This window comes from Nicrophorus vespilloides, unplaced genomic scaffold (genome assembly GCF_001412225.1).
Source record: "Nicrophorus vespilloides isolate i.1.1-1 unplaced genomic scaffold, Nicve_v1.0, whole genome shotgun sequence".
Lineage (NCBI taxonomy): Eukaryota > Metazoa > Arthropoda > Insecta > Coleoptera > Silphidae > Nicrophorus > Nicrophorus vespilloides.
The window spans coordinates 3,916-18,851 of NW_017098258.1; the positions used below are offsets into that span (position 1 = coordinate 3,916).

The 14,936-nt window shown below is 30.1% G+C and overlaps 1 protein-coding gene across 1 annotated transcript; it reads left to right on the forward strand.

The window, feature by feature from the left end:
- The first annotated feature begins 12,965 nt into the window (after nt 1–12,965).
- Nucleotides 12,966–14,454, forward strand: LOC108562034 (tachykinins). Its single transcript, XM_017920210.1, has 3 exons — nt 12,966–13,263; nt 13,884–14,318; nt 14,384–14,454. The coding sequence occupies exons 1-2, from the start codon at nt 12,966–12,968 to the stop codon at nt 14,309–14,311; spliced, it is 726 nt and encodes a 241-aa protein (XP_017775699.1). The 3' UTR covers nt 14,312–14,318; nt 14,384–14,454.
- The last annotated feature ends 482 nt before the right edge of the window (nt 14,455–14,936 follow it).

A 14,936-nucleotide genomic window follows, 5' to 3' on the forward strand; every position in this document is an offset into this window, starting at 1 on the left:
AGATTGAACAATTTGTTTATTAACAATAATATGTTAAAAATGGACTGATATTTTTCAAGCTTATGTATTTTTTTTTTGGTTTATTTGCATAAAAAATTTAATATAAACGTAGGTTGCACATTTAATATTGCATGGATTTTGCTGTGCTCCATCATTTGTATCAGTCACAAACACGTATTGCATTTTATTACAAATTGCTATTAATAGAGAAATAAATTAGTTTCGTATGCAATTTGTATGCAATTTGTATGCATCAGGAAGTCCAGAATAAAAAAAAATATTTCATATCATCGTAATATATAAATAACGTGATTTTTTTTTGTTAATTCCAACAAAATATTTATAAATATATTTGATAAAAAGCATATAATGCAGCAATACCTCGCATAGTACGGATAATAAAAATCACAAAAAAATTGATCATTTATATATAATTTTATGTAGTATTTTTAGTTTGTTCAATTAAAATTAAGTTTTGAAATTTTTAAACGTTACTGTAGTTAATCAGGGCTAATCGAAGCCGCACTATCTGAAGTGTTGTTATATTTATAAAATCTTTAAATTATATAGTATTAATCAAATATTTTTGTTTTGTTTTTAAGACATTTGATATTATTTACTGAATGAAAACTATGACTCTGTTTTTGCTGCAAGTAAGTGATATTTATCATTGGTAAATTGAAATTGATCACGAATTTGTACGTCTGGAATCTTTGACATTGCATGTTTGGTGAGGAGAATGGACGCTCCCAAATGAATAATAATGTATCAATTTGTCGGTAATGCACTATATATTATAACTAACATTATTTATAATAAAAATAGTTGTTCATTCTTACGTGTATTAATATTAATCCAATTTTTACTTCAAATTGATTCAGAAATTAAATATTTGGTTTATTTACAGATTAATACATTTTATACTATCACAAAATATGATTATGATTTGTAATTTATTATTGATAATTCTTATAATTATTATTTTTTTGAATTGTTTCAATAACTAAATAATGTTTTTCTCAGATCAATTATTTTTATCTCGTAACTATTTTTATCTCAAAATGACCCATTTATTAAATATATAAAAAAAAATAGAACAAATTATTAATTTTTACAACAAAGACAGATTAATTCTTAGTATTTAATTAATTTTACATCTTTTAAAATCAAAAAATTGATGACTTTGAGTCGAAATACGCTTCAACGTACTTAAGATACGAATGCAATAAAATACGAATGAAAGCAAATATCAGGTGGGTCACTCTGACCCAACCGTAGTACTTACAGGTTATTTAAATAATGTTCAACATTCAGAATATGTATTTACATAAAGGGAAAGGGAAAGGAAAAATGGTTTAAATTTTTCAATATTACTTAAGTTAATTAGTATTTTTTTATTACATATTTCACTTATTAGTAATGTTTATTATTTAACGATGATTCCAAGTAAATTTTAAATATTAATATTTTTCTCTTCTCTAATCAATAATGATTAACGAATTAATGATTGATCAAATCATAGTTTATTTAAGTTGAATTAAGAAATTGTTATTGGGAAATTAGTATTTCATTAATAAAACTTAAAAAAATCAAATCGGAAATTATACATTGATAATAAATTAAGTGATAAAAATAGGAAAATAAAATATGAAATTTGATAATATTTTTATAAGTTTATTTGATAATATTTTTATAAGTTTTATAAAATTTTATAGTAAAAAAATCTTAGTTTTATTGTGATGTAGTCACTATTCGTCACTATTTAGATTTTATAGTCTATCTTCAGTTTTAGTTGAATTAAGAAATTTTTGAATAATTAGAATTTCTTCGATAGAACTAAGCAAAAAAACTTTTATATACAAGAAAAGAAAACAATATTTGATAAAAATGAGAAATAGTGTGAAAAAACTATGGAAATATATATATAATTTCCATAGTTTTCACACTATTTCTCATTTTTGTTCAAATATAAACAAACAAATAAAAAAATTGTAAAATGTAGACGTAATAATGAATTTTACTCTGAAATCTATCCTACCTAAATGAACAAAAGTTTTTTTTATCAAATTGGAGGAAGCTCAAACTGAGCTGGTCCCATCAAATCGGGTGTTCCACAGGGTATTGTCTTGGGCCCAATTTTATATCTCCTATAGACTGCAGATATACCAATAACAGAGGAAACAAACATGGCAACATTTGCAGATGACTGATGATTTGCAGCAATCATGGCATCAGACGAAAGTACGATAATTGCATCTCGACACATTCAAGAAGAACTTAATCTGCTCGAGATATGGTTCAATCGTCGAATTGGTATAAACCAGTCGAAATCGGTGTCTTCCAGTCAAACTCAACAACAAAGTAGTTCCAGCATCTTCAAGTGTGAGACACTTGGGAATACACCTGGACATAAGACTGACTAGAAAGGATTGAACTTGGAAAGCACTTTTACCCATCCGTAGTTATTTAAATATAGTTCAACATTCAAAATATCTATTTTGAAGTAAAACACAAGAAAATATGGTTTAAATTTTAAATATTTATTTTTACTTATTTCAAAAATTAATAATTTCTTGGTACTCAACGCTAATTTCAACTTAATTCATACTTAAAATTTAAATTCTACATTTCGACTAAACAATTAATAATTAATTGAAAGTTATTAAAGATTTTATTAATAGCAAATGTTTTATCAAAAAGAAAATCAAAAATATATTATTAAATTTTTAATATTAATTAAATTTTCGCTTGGAACTGATGAAGTGTTTCATTGTTTTTTGTACTAAACTCTTGAATAATTTTAATATTACCGCATTATATCCAGAAATTGTACGTTTCAACGTTAATTTTATTAAACAATAACGGTCAATGGAAATACTCTGCTCCAGCATTGTTGTTTATTATGTAGTGCATCGAGCGTTCACGCTCATTACATTCACGTGGGGATGTTTCTGTTCTGCTGCGGCAGGGTTGAAATATTGATAGACCACTAAGGATCTTCCAGGACAATCGGGTTTGCTTGTCACGATGCCACTTAATTGCGAAATCCAATTACACGCAAAGTTCGCCGGTGGCGTTTCGGCCAAAAAGGCATCCGCCAATTATTACGTAACTCCCCCCTTACTCACGTCCCACTCCTCTCCACGACAACCATTTAAACAAACACCGGTTGATTGTATCGCCAACCCTTAACCCACTTATCCCCCCTTCATCGGATGCAAGTAGCGAAACGCGACTGCGAAAAAAAAGGAGGAAAGCGTGGAAATCCACCGCGTAGAGCAAAGTTTACTTTGCAGTTAGAGTGTGGAAAAAAGAAAACTATCCGACATCCGCTTCCACGAGCGTCACAGATTTACATAATGTTTCACTGCCGCTCGAATATTTCAATAAATTCCATTCCGATAAGATTTTAATAAAAATTTAGAAAAAGACATTTTTTTTCGATAAAATCTTATTTAGAATAAAATAACAGATTTAAATATACTATTTTAGATAAAAGTAATATTTACATGTACATTACGAACTAGTTCCATTCCAAATTCATTCATTTAAAAAATTTCAAACTATTATAATCTTACACTTTACACATGATATCACACTTTATCATGGTTTTTACTTTTATATATGTTAAATTCTGAATTACTGACTGCAAAAATTTGAAAAAAAAATGATTAAAATAGACAAAATAATTACTTACAAACACTTTTCAATCTAGGCATCACAATTATTTAATAAAAACAACAAAAGAAACAAATGCAAACAAAAATATTAGGTTTTCTTAAAGAAATTATTATTTTGTTCGTAAGTCGTAAATAATGATAAAATGAGAAATATGTAATTGCTCATATGAATCATGTGTTTATTTGAGTTGAATTTTACAAATATTATTGAAAATTTTCCACATCTTTGAGAAAATTTGAAAAAAAAAATTAAAGTTCAATTTTGAAAATTTTACTAAAATTAAACAACTAAATACTTCATGATGAATTATGCACAAATTCCAGCGATAAAAGTACGAAGAGATTTACGAAATTTGATTTGTTTATAAACATCTTCTTCCTTTATATAAATGCAAAAAAAAAATTGAATTATGTTAAAATAAACTAATAAACAGTAATAAACTAATAAATAATCAAATCAGGGTTCATTTCAGTTGAATTGCCATTGGAAAATTAGAATTTATGCCAGAAAAATACAAATCTTAAAATAGAAATAAAAACTATGAAATTTAATTATATTTTTGTTCAATTTTATAAGAAAACTACTTTTTTTTGTTGTGAAAAGATGTAAATACTCTCTCTTTCGATTTTAATCTCCAAGCTTCACTAATTTATTAATGATTAATCCAACTAATGTTAAGTTTTATTTGAATTAACAAATTGTTGAAATTATATCCAAAAAAATGTAGTACAAAAATAGGAGAAATCTGTAAAAAAAATGTTTGAGTGTATACATTTTATTGAATAATTAAAAAATATATTGTAAATAGTAGAAATAATGATAAAAGTAGAATTCTGAAATCGTTTTTGCTTTAAATTTTGATCTCAAATCGTTAGTAATTTATTAATGATGAATCCAATTATAGTTGAATTTGAATGTTTTCATTGGAAAATTTGAATGTATTTGAAAAATTCTACAAAGATTAAATAATATGATCATTTTCAAGTAAAATAAAACTGTGAAATTTCCTTTGATGTAATATATTTTGTTCAATTATATAAATAATGAATTTTACACTTAATTTATTAATAATTAATTGAAATATTCATATCTTTTCAAGAAGTTATGAAATAAGGAATAAAGTAATTTTAAATTGACCATTTGCGAAAATTGTGAACCGCACTGAAAAAATAAGCGTTCTGCATTTGGTCGAAATTTCCACTTGCAAAGTTCCATTGCAAATGCAATCAAACAACTCGACTGGGCCGTTAATTGTCTTGTATTATGGAAATGAAGCAAAGTTCAACCCTTTTCCCTACCACGTAAATTCTTCCCCAAAACGAAGAACTTAACTTAACAGTCGGATTCGGTTTCACCCGTGCAAATATATACACAATTCAAATGCGTTATTTTTTTTGTCCATCCGTTTATTTTTCGTGGTCATTAACCGAACTATTCGAGCGTTCATTGCGCCTATTTGCTTACGATTATTAAATAAAATGTAAAATTGACTGTAAATTCGCCGAAATCAATAAACATACACATCAATTGAATGTAGTTTATTTGCATTTTATGTAAATATTCCACTTTATAATTATAAAAATACATATTTGAAGTTGGTGAATTTTAATTATATTTGTTTAATCAACAATAAAATATTTCCATTGAATAATCAGTGAATTATGATAATTTAAAGCCAATTTTTAAGAGACAAAATTACAAAGAAAAAACATAAAATTGTTACATTTTTGTAAGTTTTAAGTTTTAGTTAATTTATCAATTTAAAACCAATAAACTTGTCAATTTATATTTTTTTTTTTAAAAAATAATTTAATCGTTCTAATTCATTGTAAAATGATTAATTTACATTAATAAAATAATAGATTAATCATTTAGAGGTGAAGTAAATTCAATATATTACAAATTTTATATTTACCCGGCGAATCCACCATTTAAACGTAAACATGAAATGAGTATAAAATGTAATAAATCTTTGATATAAAAGTATGAAAAACTTTGATTCGACAAATCTAGATTACAATTTCTATTTATTTTTGTCGCAGTTTTTAAAACTACGGAAACGCAATTTGTTTTTGTGGCGGTATTGCAGTGTGCGAAAAGCGTAATTGCAAAATTGAGGTTATGGAATTATACATTGTAAGCTGTATTTGCTGTGTTCTCACAGAAACACACCTTTGCACATAACGTGTTTTCGCCGCATTTTACTAACGAATTCAGCGAAAAATCCGAGCGCTCGGAATTTTATATTTCTCAGGTAAACAGTTACATTGTGATACAGCTATAAAATTTCTTTATTTCAACTGTTTTATGTGAAATATATATGAACTATTATTGACAAGTTAATTAAAAAATACAGTTTTAATTAAAAATTAATTTATTTTATAAGATTTTTATTTTAAAAACTTATTTTTATTAATTTGTTTCATAATATAATTTAAAATATCATTTTTATAATAATTTGACAAAAATGTGTAAATTGACAGCTGTCAAATTTGTTTGTAACATTTTAGTGATTAATAAATTTGCGATTATGAAAAATAATAAATAGATTTGTAATTATTGTTGAAAAAAATCAAATATTGTAAACAAGTAATAAATTTCATCTATTCCTAATGTGTTAATCCTGAAACGTCAAATTGACAGTTCAATACTAATAATTTGACATAGAATGACAAAAATTTGACAGCTGTCAAATTGTGATATTTGTAATTTTAAAGTTTTCATTTGAGATTAAAATGTCGAAGATAATAGATTTGTAACTATTATTTAAAAAGTCAAATATTAGAAACAATTTATAAATTTGATTAAGGTTTAAACTGTTAAACCTGAAATGCCAAATTCAAGCTTTATTTCCGGTTAAAAAAAATAAATTAAGCGGTTATGATTTGGTTTAATCAAAAGTCAAAATTGACATGACAATTGACAGCTGTCAAATTAGAATATTTGTAATTTTCTGTAATTATACTTTATGCAAGATTTTAGTGTTTAATGTATTGTTGATTATAAAACAAATCAAGGTAATAGATTTGTAACTATTATTGAAAAAAAATAATTAAATATTATAAATCAATTAAAAAATTGGATTGAGGCCTAAACTGTTGATCCTGAAACGTCAAATTGACAATTTATTTCCGGTCAAAAATAAATAAAGTGGCTTTGACCCAAAGTCCCTAAAAGTAAGGGAGGACCAGTTTCTAAAAGCTTTTTATTTCCTCTTGTTTCTACATTCAATCTGATGTCGGAAATGAAACGCGACTGTATTTTCACCTTTCATATTCCGATATAAATTGCGTATTTCCTCGGCTCAATTCAAAACTATTCTTCCATCGAGCAAAGAAATAATACCTTTTGTCAATTCCATTAAACTCCTGCGTATGTTTTCCATCGAACTACGAGTAAATGCATCTGGAAACATCAGCGACGCGGGAATATCGAAACAATTTTTCATCGCGTTTGCGATGTTAACAGCCCCCCGACCCCTCAGCTCTGACAGCTCGAAGACATTACAAGAAACACACGTTTCATTCTGGAAACGGAATCGATGCTCAAGTAAATTTAATTAAAAATGAAGAAGAATACAAAAAAAAAATGAGGGAATGAGTGAGAAAAACATTGCATGAAAATATGTTTCCACTTTTGCTGCGAGAAATTGGATTGCTGAGTGATTTCGGTTTGTGTGGAAACAGAAGCACTTTCTTCATTTCATCTTACGTAAGTTTTTTTTTTGTTGTTGCGTTGTGTTCACTCAACTATCGTCGAGTGTGTGTGTAATTTTTATCCGCAGCGAAAGAATGCTGAGGGTTGTTTTTTTTTTTGCGGGGTGGTGAATGTCGTCATATTTTACCCCTTTTATGCCATCCCCGTACATTGTGTATCTTCAGCTGCGATTTATTCATGGAAAGCAGAAGCATTTATTCTCCGCGCCGCAAGTATATTTATGTGGGCTCGAAACCAACGAATGTTGGTAGAAGAGGATGAGAGGAGTAGGAGAATCATCAGTCGGAGCGCTGGATTTGGATTCCGGATTGCCAATTTGCCACCTTAATTATTCCCCATTCAATTACCACTGGAAATCAGCAACGGATTATTGCAACAAGTTCGGTTGAGGTTGTTGCACGTCGTCTATCCATCTCTTTCTGCAACGCGAAAAGCGTGATAAATTATTTTGCGGCTGAAAATCCGCTGAAATTGATTCGCAGCCTCGCGTTTCATGTGGGCATAATGAAACCGAGATAATATTGAAAGCAAAAGGTGACAATGAATCTAATGAAATGCGTCGCCGCTTTGATTGACGGCATTGGGTACTTATTGTTTTCGCGAAACATACAGTCTGCTCGAAATTCAACAACTGGACTAGTTTATGTTTCAGTAGAGATGTTCCAAATATTCAATATCTATTTACTTGTAATTATTCATTCATATATAAAAACGCAATAATATTAAAAATTGACTGTAACAAATTCTGTATAAAAAAAATATTTCATAAAAAAATTAGTGTACTCTTCATTAGTCATTAAATATATTTGTTTCATTGAATAAATTATTTATCATTCAATAATTTCTTGTATTTATTAATAAGTATAGAATTTCAAATCATCATATTTTGGGTAAAACCATATAATTTTGTAAATACTTTGCAATCATTTTATATTCTTTCTCTCAAATTTACTGTAACTAATTTCATATTTATTGATTGTCCCTAAATTAGACCAAAGCTCTAAAGAAATTTCATATTTTACTTTGATTATGTAAAAATACAATCATTTCTTTCATTATATCATTTTTGATATCTCAGTATTTTTTTTCATTATTAACAATTTTCAATAGATGTTTCCATTAATTTAATTGATTATCAATCATATTTAAGTTTTCTTCATTTGTTCTATAGATTTTCTTATTAAATTAACTGTTATTAAATAACTTCTTGTCATTATATGTACGGTTTGTAAATTTCTTATATCCATTTTTTATTGATATCAGTTGTCTGAAATTGAAATATGATTTGAAATCATTTTATGTTCATTTTTACGTTAGATTTTGTTGATAGGTAGTGAATAGTTACTGAAACAATGCATTTTATGAAACTGTATCTTTTGGTAAAAAAAAATCTGTAGAACTTTTAGGATTTTATCACTTAAAATATTTGCTTAAACTCCAATTTGATCAAAATTCTCTAAAATTTACTATAAAAGAAAATATATAACCGTGCAAACAAAGAATTGTTAATTTTGTTATTTAAAGTTTTATTAATACAATTATATTAAAACTACATCCACTTTTAAGTTTTCTAAATTTTTTTTTTCTATAAATCTGATGCTAATATGATTATGATTTAAATTTTACAAAAAATTGTAAATATTTAGGGTTTTCCATATAGTTTTTGTTTGCATTGAAAATCTACATTTTCTATACTAATGCTGCTTTTACACAATGCGTCTTCTTGTAATATTTATAAATTTCAATATTACCAACTACTATTATCAATGATAAGTGAATTGACAGTTGTAATTACATGTTTACAATGACATAACGCATGGATGTAACATAACAATAGGAAACTATTGTTTTTCTAATAAATTTCAAAAGTACTAACTACAGCAATACCTTGCATAGTACGATTAATCATTTACGCCAATATTCCGGACTGTTTGAAACCGTTCTGATCCAGGAATTAAACACATACATATTGCTGTACTATTATTATGGATGATGTAATTGACAGTTGTAATGCTGCTTCTATACTGTACGTTTTATGTAATATGTATACATTTCAATAATACTAACTACTATTATCAATGATAAGTGAATTGACAGTTGTAATTACATGTTTATAATGACATAACTCATGGATGTAACATGACAATAGGAAACTACTCGTTTTTTTTTTATATATTTCAAATGTATCAACTAGAATGATGGTAATGGTAATCAGTTCGTTCAAGTAACCGCACTGTTTGAAACCGTTCTGATCCAGGTATTAAATACATGCAAATTGATGTACTATTATTATGGATGATGTAATTGACAGTTGAAATCCTGCTTCTGTACTATACTTCTTATGTAATATGTATACATTTCAGTAGTACCAACCACTATTTTCAGAGTTAATTGAATTGACATTTTTAATTACATGTTTACATTGACATAACGCATGGATGTAACATGACAATATGAAACTACTCGTTTTTTTATACATTTCAAAAGTACCAACTAGAACAATAGTTTGCGGACTGTTTGTAACAGTCCTGATCCAGATATTAAATACATGCAAATTGATATACTATTATTATGGATGATGTAATTGACAGTTTCTGCTTCTGTACTGTACGTTTTATGTAATATGTATACATTTCAGTAGTACCAACTACTATTATCAAGGATAATTGAAATGACATTTGTAGTTACATGTTTACAATGTAGTTGGTATGGTAATATAACTATAACTAAAGGCATATAAGTAACAAAACAATATAAAACTACTAGTATTTTTTTAGATAATTCAAAAGTTTACAACAATACCTCGCATAGTTCGGGTAAATTCCAGGACTTCTTGAAACCGGACTAATCGAGAAACTAAATACATAAATATTGCTATACTGTTATCATGGATAATTTAATAGTTAGAAAAAAATATTTTTCAAATAACTGAGTTGTGTTTTTTGTTGTATTCACAGGATGAGTAGTCTGTGATAAACATTCGGCACATATTGAATATATCGTGAAAGGGGGGAGGTGGTAGAAGAGAGGAGTAAATAAATTTAGTTTTGTTTGAGCTTTGTGGAACCCTCTTGGGGTCTTCGCAGACGAGAAATATAGAAAAAGGATCAAGGGAATCATATTTCCAGAAGGTGTTAGCTTTTTGGATCTCGAAAAGAAATCGTATTGGCTCTCATATCGAGAGTGAGTGAGAGTCGAGCGCGGTGAAGGGAAAGGGCGCTTCAGAACACTCCAACTCCGAAATTAGGGTTTGATTAGTATGCATACGTTGCATAATTGATGCACGCAAGTCAGATGTTTCATAATTACTCCATCGTGAGCGAACGCATATCTTTTATTATTATCATGTCTTTTAATTATATTTTTGTTGGTACAATGTTGTGATTCGCAACGGCAATAACTCGGGACGATAAAATAGTTTGTTGCGGGAAGAAAGAAGCATAAAGATAGATAGAGAGAGAAAACCGTTTTGCATTTCGCCCTCTTCCCCCTTTTCCATCCCTTATCATCACTATCATCATCATCCGCCACTATACGTGACCATCTCGTAACATTTACGACTCATACCTAGAGCCTCGGATATCGCTGTACCCGGAAACAAGTCCGATGTTATTAAAGAAATGCTTCTCCATTGGTATTGATTTTTTGTTCCTCCGTGTATCTCGGGATCTAAGGGTTGTTTTCTTTTTTTAATACGAAGGAATTAACATACGTGTTGCATGCTACGCTCGTCCTTATTGCCGTTCGTGCTTTCTTTTTCTCTCTCTCTATTTCTTCGTGTTAAGCTGAAAACGAGCTTCCTTTCAGGACTAATTGGGAAATGGGCCGCGACGGTAAATTGCCTTCGTCTGAATCTGCCTGCGGCCGCTGACCAAAGCGTTTCGTGCAGAATCCATGCATAAACTACTGCAAACAACAACAGAAAAATTAATGCAGTTGTTAAATGGAAATTCGAACGAGAATAAAACTAATTAACACTCGTAAACATTTTTCACGTCTCACTTTGTTTTAACTATTCGATACGAACAGTGCGAATGCTGAAAAGTATGCAATGCATTTGCATCATGAACGTTACAAAAAGGGTATTTTTTTATTGCTTTTTACAAAGAAAACCTAACATTAAACAGTCATTAGTTTTTACTCGCTTCAATGAATCAACAAGTTAACAGTTTTAAATAACTTTTTTTTTAATTCCCCGCATTTTTATCATGTTATTTCGTCAATAATTCAAGTGTTGATTTATATTTGCAGAGAGAATAGCATAAAATTTAAATTGATTTAAAATTCCAGTTCAATTTATTTTCACTCATTGCATGTTCAAAGCATAGTTTACTTGCATATATATTCATCAAATTATTTTGAACATGAGCGTGAAATGAAAATTAGTTTAATTAACAAATTGTATAGCTTATAATATAATAAAGTTGTAATAGATTTGTTTTGGACTATTAAAATTTATTTTACTCTTTACTTAACATTTTATTGGCAATTTAGTAAGATTTAATATCGTAGTAATTTCGTTAGAATTCTCTTTTTATGCAAATAAAAATAAGAATAAAATGCAAAATAAAACTGTATGAACGAACGCCCTAAGTGGCAATTTCTCAGCGATTTTACGCCCGGAAGCACATTATATAATCGTATTCCGGGTCGAAAGGTCCGCTGCACTTTTCATGAAACGCTGAAGACTATAGCCTCCAATTAAAAGAAGCTTCCGACCCGGATTGACCCGAAAACGCGATTAATATCAATTAATCTTAGATTAATGATGCAGCCATATATCACCTATTCCATAGCTTTAATCAGGAAAGTATCGTGTGTGAGAGCTCGAAAAGCGCGCATCTCCCCTTTAATCATGTACTTTTCAGAGCTTAGACCGTAATGTATGTAAATGCGAATATTTTGTGAAAGTTGCGTGCGCGTGGATTTCAGTTGCTTAACCGTGCGAAATAAGGGCTTTAATAGAAAAGGGAAAGAAGCGGCTAAGAGAAAGAAAATAAAGAGCAAATAGAGAAGAGACAGCAAGTTTTTTTTTTTGTTGTTGCCGCCGCTTGTTTTGATTTTTATTCCCTGTTTGTATTTCTCGTGTTTCAGAAGCTTTCAGCTCTCGCAACGGAAGCTTTTTGTACCTCCGCCCTTTTGAAATTAAGACACACATGCATTAGAGGGTTTCGTTGGAAAACGATTAACATCACTGCTACTGCTCCTTTCCGCATCTTCCTCAAACCTAACGTTTTCTTTTTTTTTTCTCTGCGTGTTGCTCATCTTGTTTTCTTTGCGTGTACATAAACCGCAACGCTCGGAAGTTTTCAGTGTAGGAGAAACATCGTCAAAAGGAAATCCCGAACTGCTGCATTCTCCGCTTGGCGCTTTATTAAATGGTTCGGAATGTATCCTCTCCGCACAGATATGTAAAGGGATGAATTTTCAGCGGATTATCCTAATGTATACTTGTGTATGAGTGTTTAGGTGGGTGGATGGGATATGGTTGTAGATACGTATAAAGATGGTTTTAAATTACTTTGAAATTGCAATTAACAACGGAATTCTTATTGGAATACTTTCAGATGAGGGTTCCGAACATCTCCATCGTTTTGGCCACCGTCTGGTGCTTGGTTTCTACCGCCGCTGAGGAGCAGAAGCGTGGGCCGTCGGGATTCACCGGCGTCCGTGGGAAGAAGTCTTTCGAGGATGAGGACTTCGAGATGAGGGATATCGAGGATAAGAGGGCGCCGTCCGGGTTCTTGGGGATGCGTGGAAAGAAGCCTTTTGAGGGATGGACGTCCTTGGACTACCCTGAAGTCGGCATCAAACGGGCTCCGTCTGGGTTCCAAGGGATGCGCGGCAAAAAGGGTCTGGATTACGGTGAGGACGATTGAAAATTAGTTTCCAAAGTCGAATTTAATTTGCGCAATACGCGCGCATCTTGTTTGATTCTAATTATAAAGGATCCGTACTAGACGCGACATAATATCGCATATATATTACGCGTACTATTCGTGGTTTTCAGTTAAATTATCAACGTCTGCGGCGCGAAAAGAACTTTATTATAGTTTATAATTGAGCAACAACATCGTCGATAACTAACAAAACTTTCGTTAAATTAGTCTACAACCAATTAGCCCGAACGAAACAAATCATCTACTAAAACCCTTAATTAAATAGTTTATTACATAACTCAAGAGCAAATAACAATATTTAATGTATATTCATTCCTTGCCACAAATAAACTTGTATCTAACTATTTTCGGATCAGTGGCGGATATATCCGCCCCCAAAGTAAACTTCGTTTTAGCAAAATTGCATGCAAAACAATTTGACTATTCCTTACAAATAAATTTCTTATTGAATAAGATATGTTTAGGCAGTATGGTTTCATACATTTAAACTAAAGTTTTGTACTCTCTTTGGAATCAAATTAATTATTCTATGAAGGATTTTCTAATGTTAAAATCACTTGCAACTATTTTGTTATTAAATTTCAGTTGAAGTATTAGAAAAGAGAGCTCCATCCGGTTTCCTGGGAATGCGCGGAAAGAAAGAATACGACGATATGTTCGAGAAGAGAGCTCCGTCCGGTTTCCTTGGAATGCGTGGCAAGAAGGACCTGGAGACTGTTCTGCTTCCTGAAGAGTCCAAGAGGGCTCCGAACGGATTCTTCGGAATGCGCGGCAAGAAACCCTCTCGTTCCGCCGGATTCTTTGGAATGAGAGGCAAGAAATACCCGTACGAATTCAGAGGTAAATTCGTTGGTGTCCGCGGCAAGAAGATGTCGAACGAGGCTGTCCCACCACCAGAATACTACGAGGAATTTGGTAAGCTCGGCCAGGGTCTGGACATCAACCAGCTCATGCTTCTGCTCACCGAAAACGACGGCTACAACCTTGCCAAAGAGACTGGACAGGATTATTAAATATTAGGTAAAACTACAAATCCAAATAACAATTAATTAATAAGACTAATTTTCAAAAATTTTCAATTACAGATGATAAATGAGAAGCAACACAGTAGTCTGAAGTGAAACCCGATTTAGTGAAATTTAGTAATAAAGAAAAACAAAAAAAAGAGTATATTTAGTAGGTAGAGTTTTAAAAATATCTTTAAAAAGAAAAAGCATATATCAGAAAGTATATTATTTTATTTAATGTATGAAAGTAAATGTATAAACAAAAAAAAAAGACTTGTAGATGATGATGATAACTAACGACATGTTTCTTCTCTTCAGGATTATGTACCTTTGAACACATGGCTGGATGTTCAAAGGTCTGATCTGCATAGTATATAGTGTTGTTCTTCAGACTTACTTTCTCGAAACCCGAAGTTCGGAATACATTTTTAACGAAATTCTTGTCCGTCCCCTTCTCTTATTTTCAAACCCTACCTCATTTAAAAACTTTATTTATTTAAGATTTCCTTCGATGAAACACATATCAACATGTTTACGTTTTCGTTTCCTCTTGCAAATATCCACACACACACAAACACACACTTCTTTGCAGACGTTCTTTCCATTTCATTCTAATGTAATAAGTGTAAAA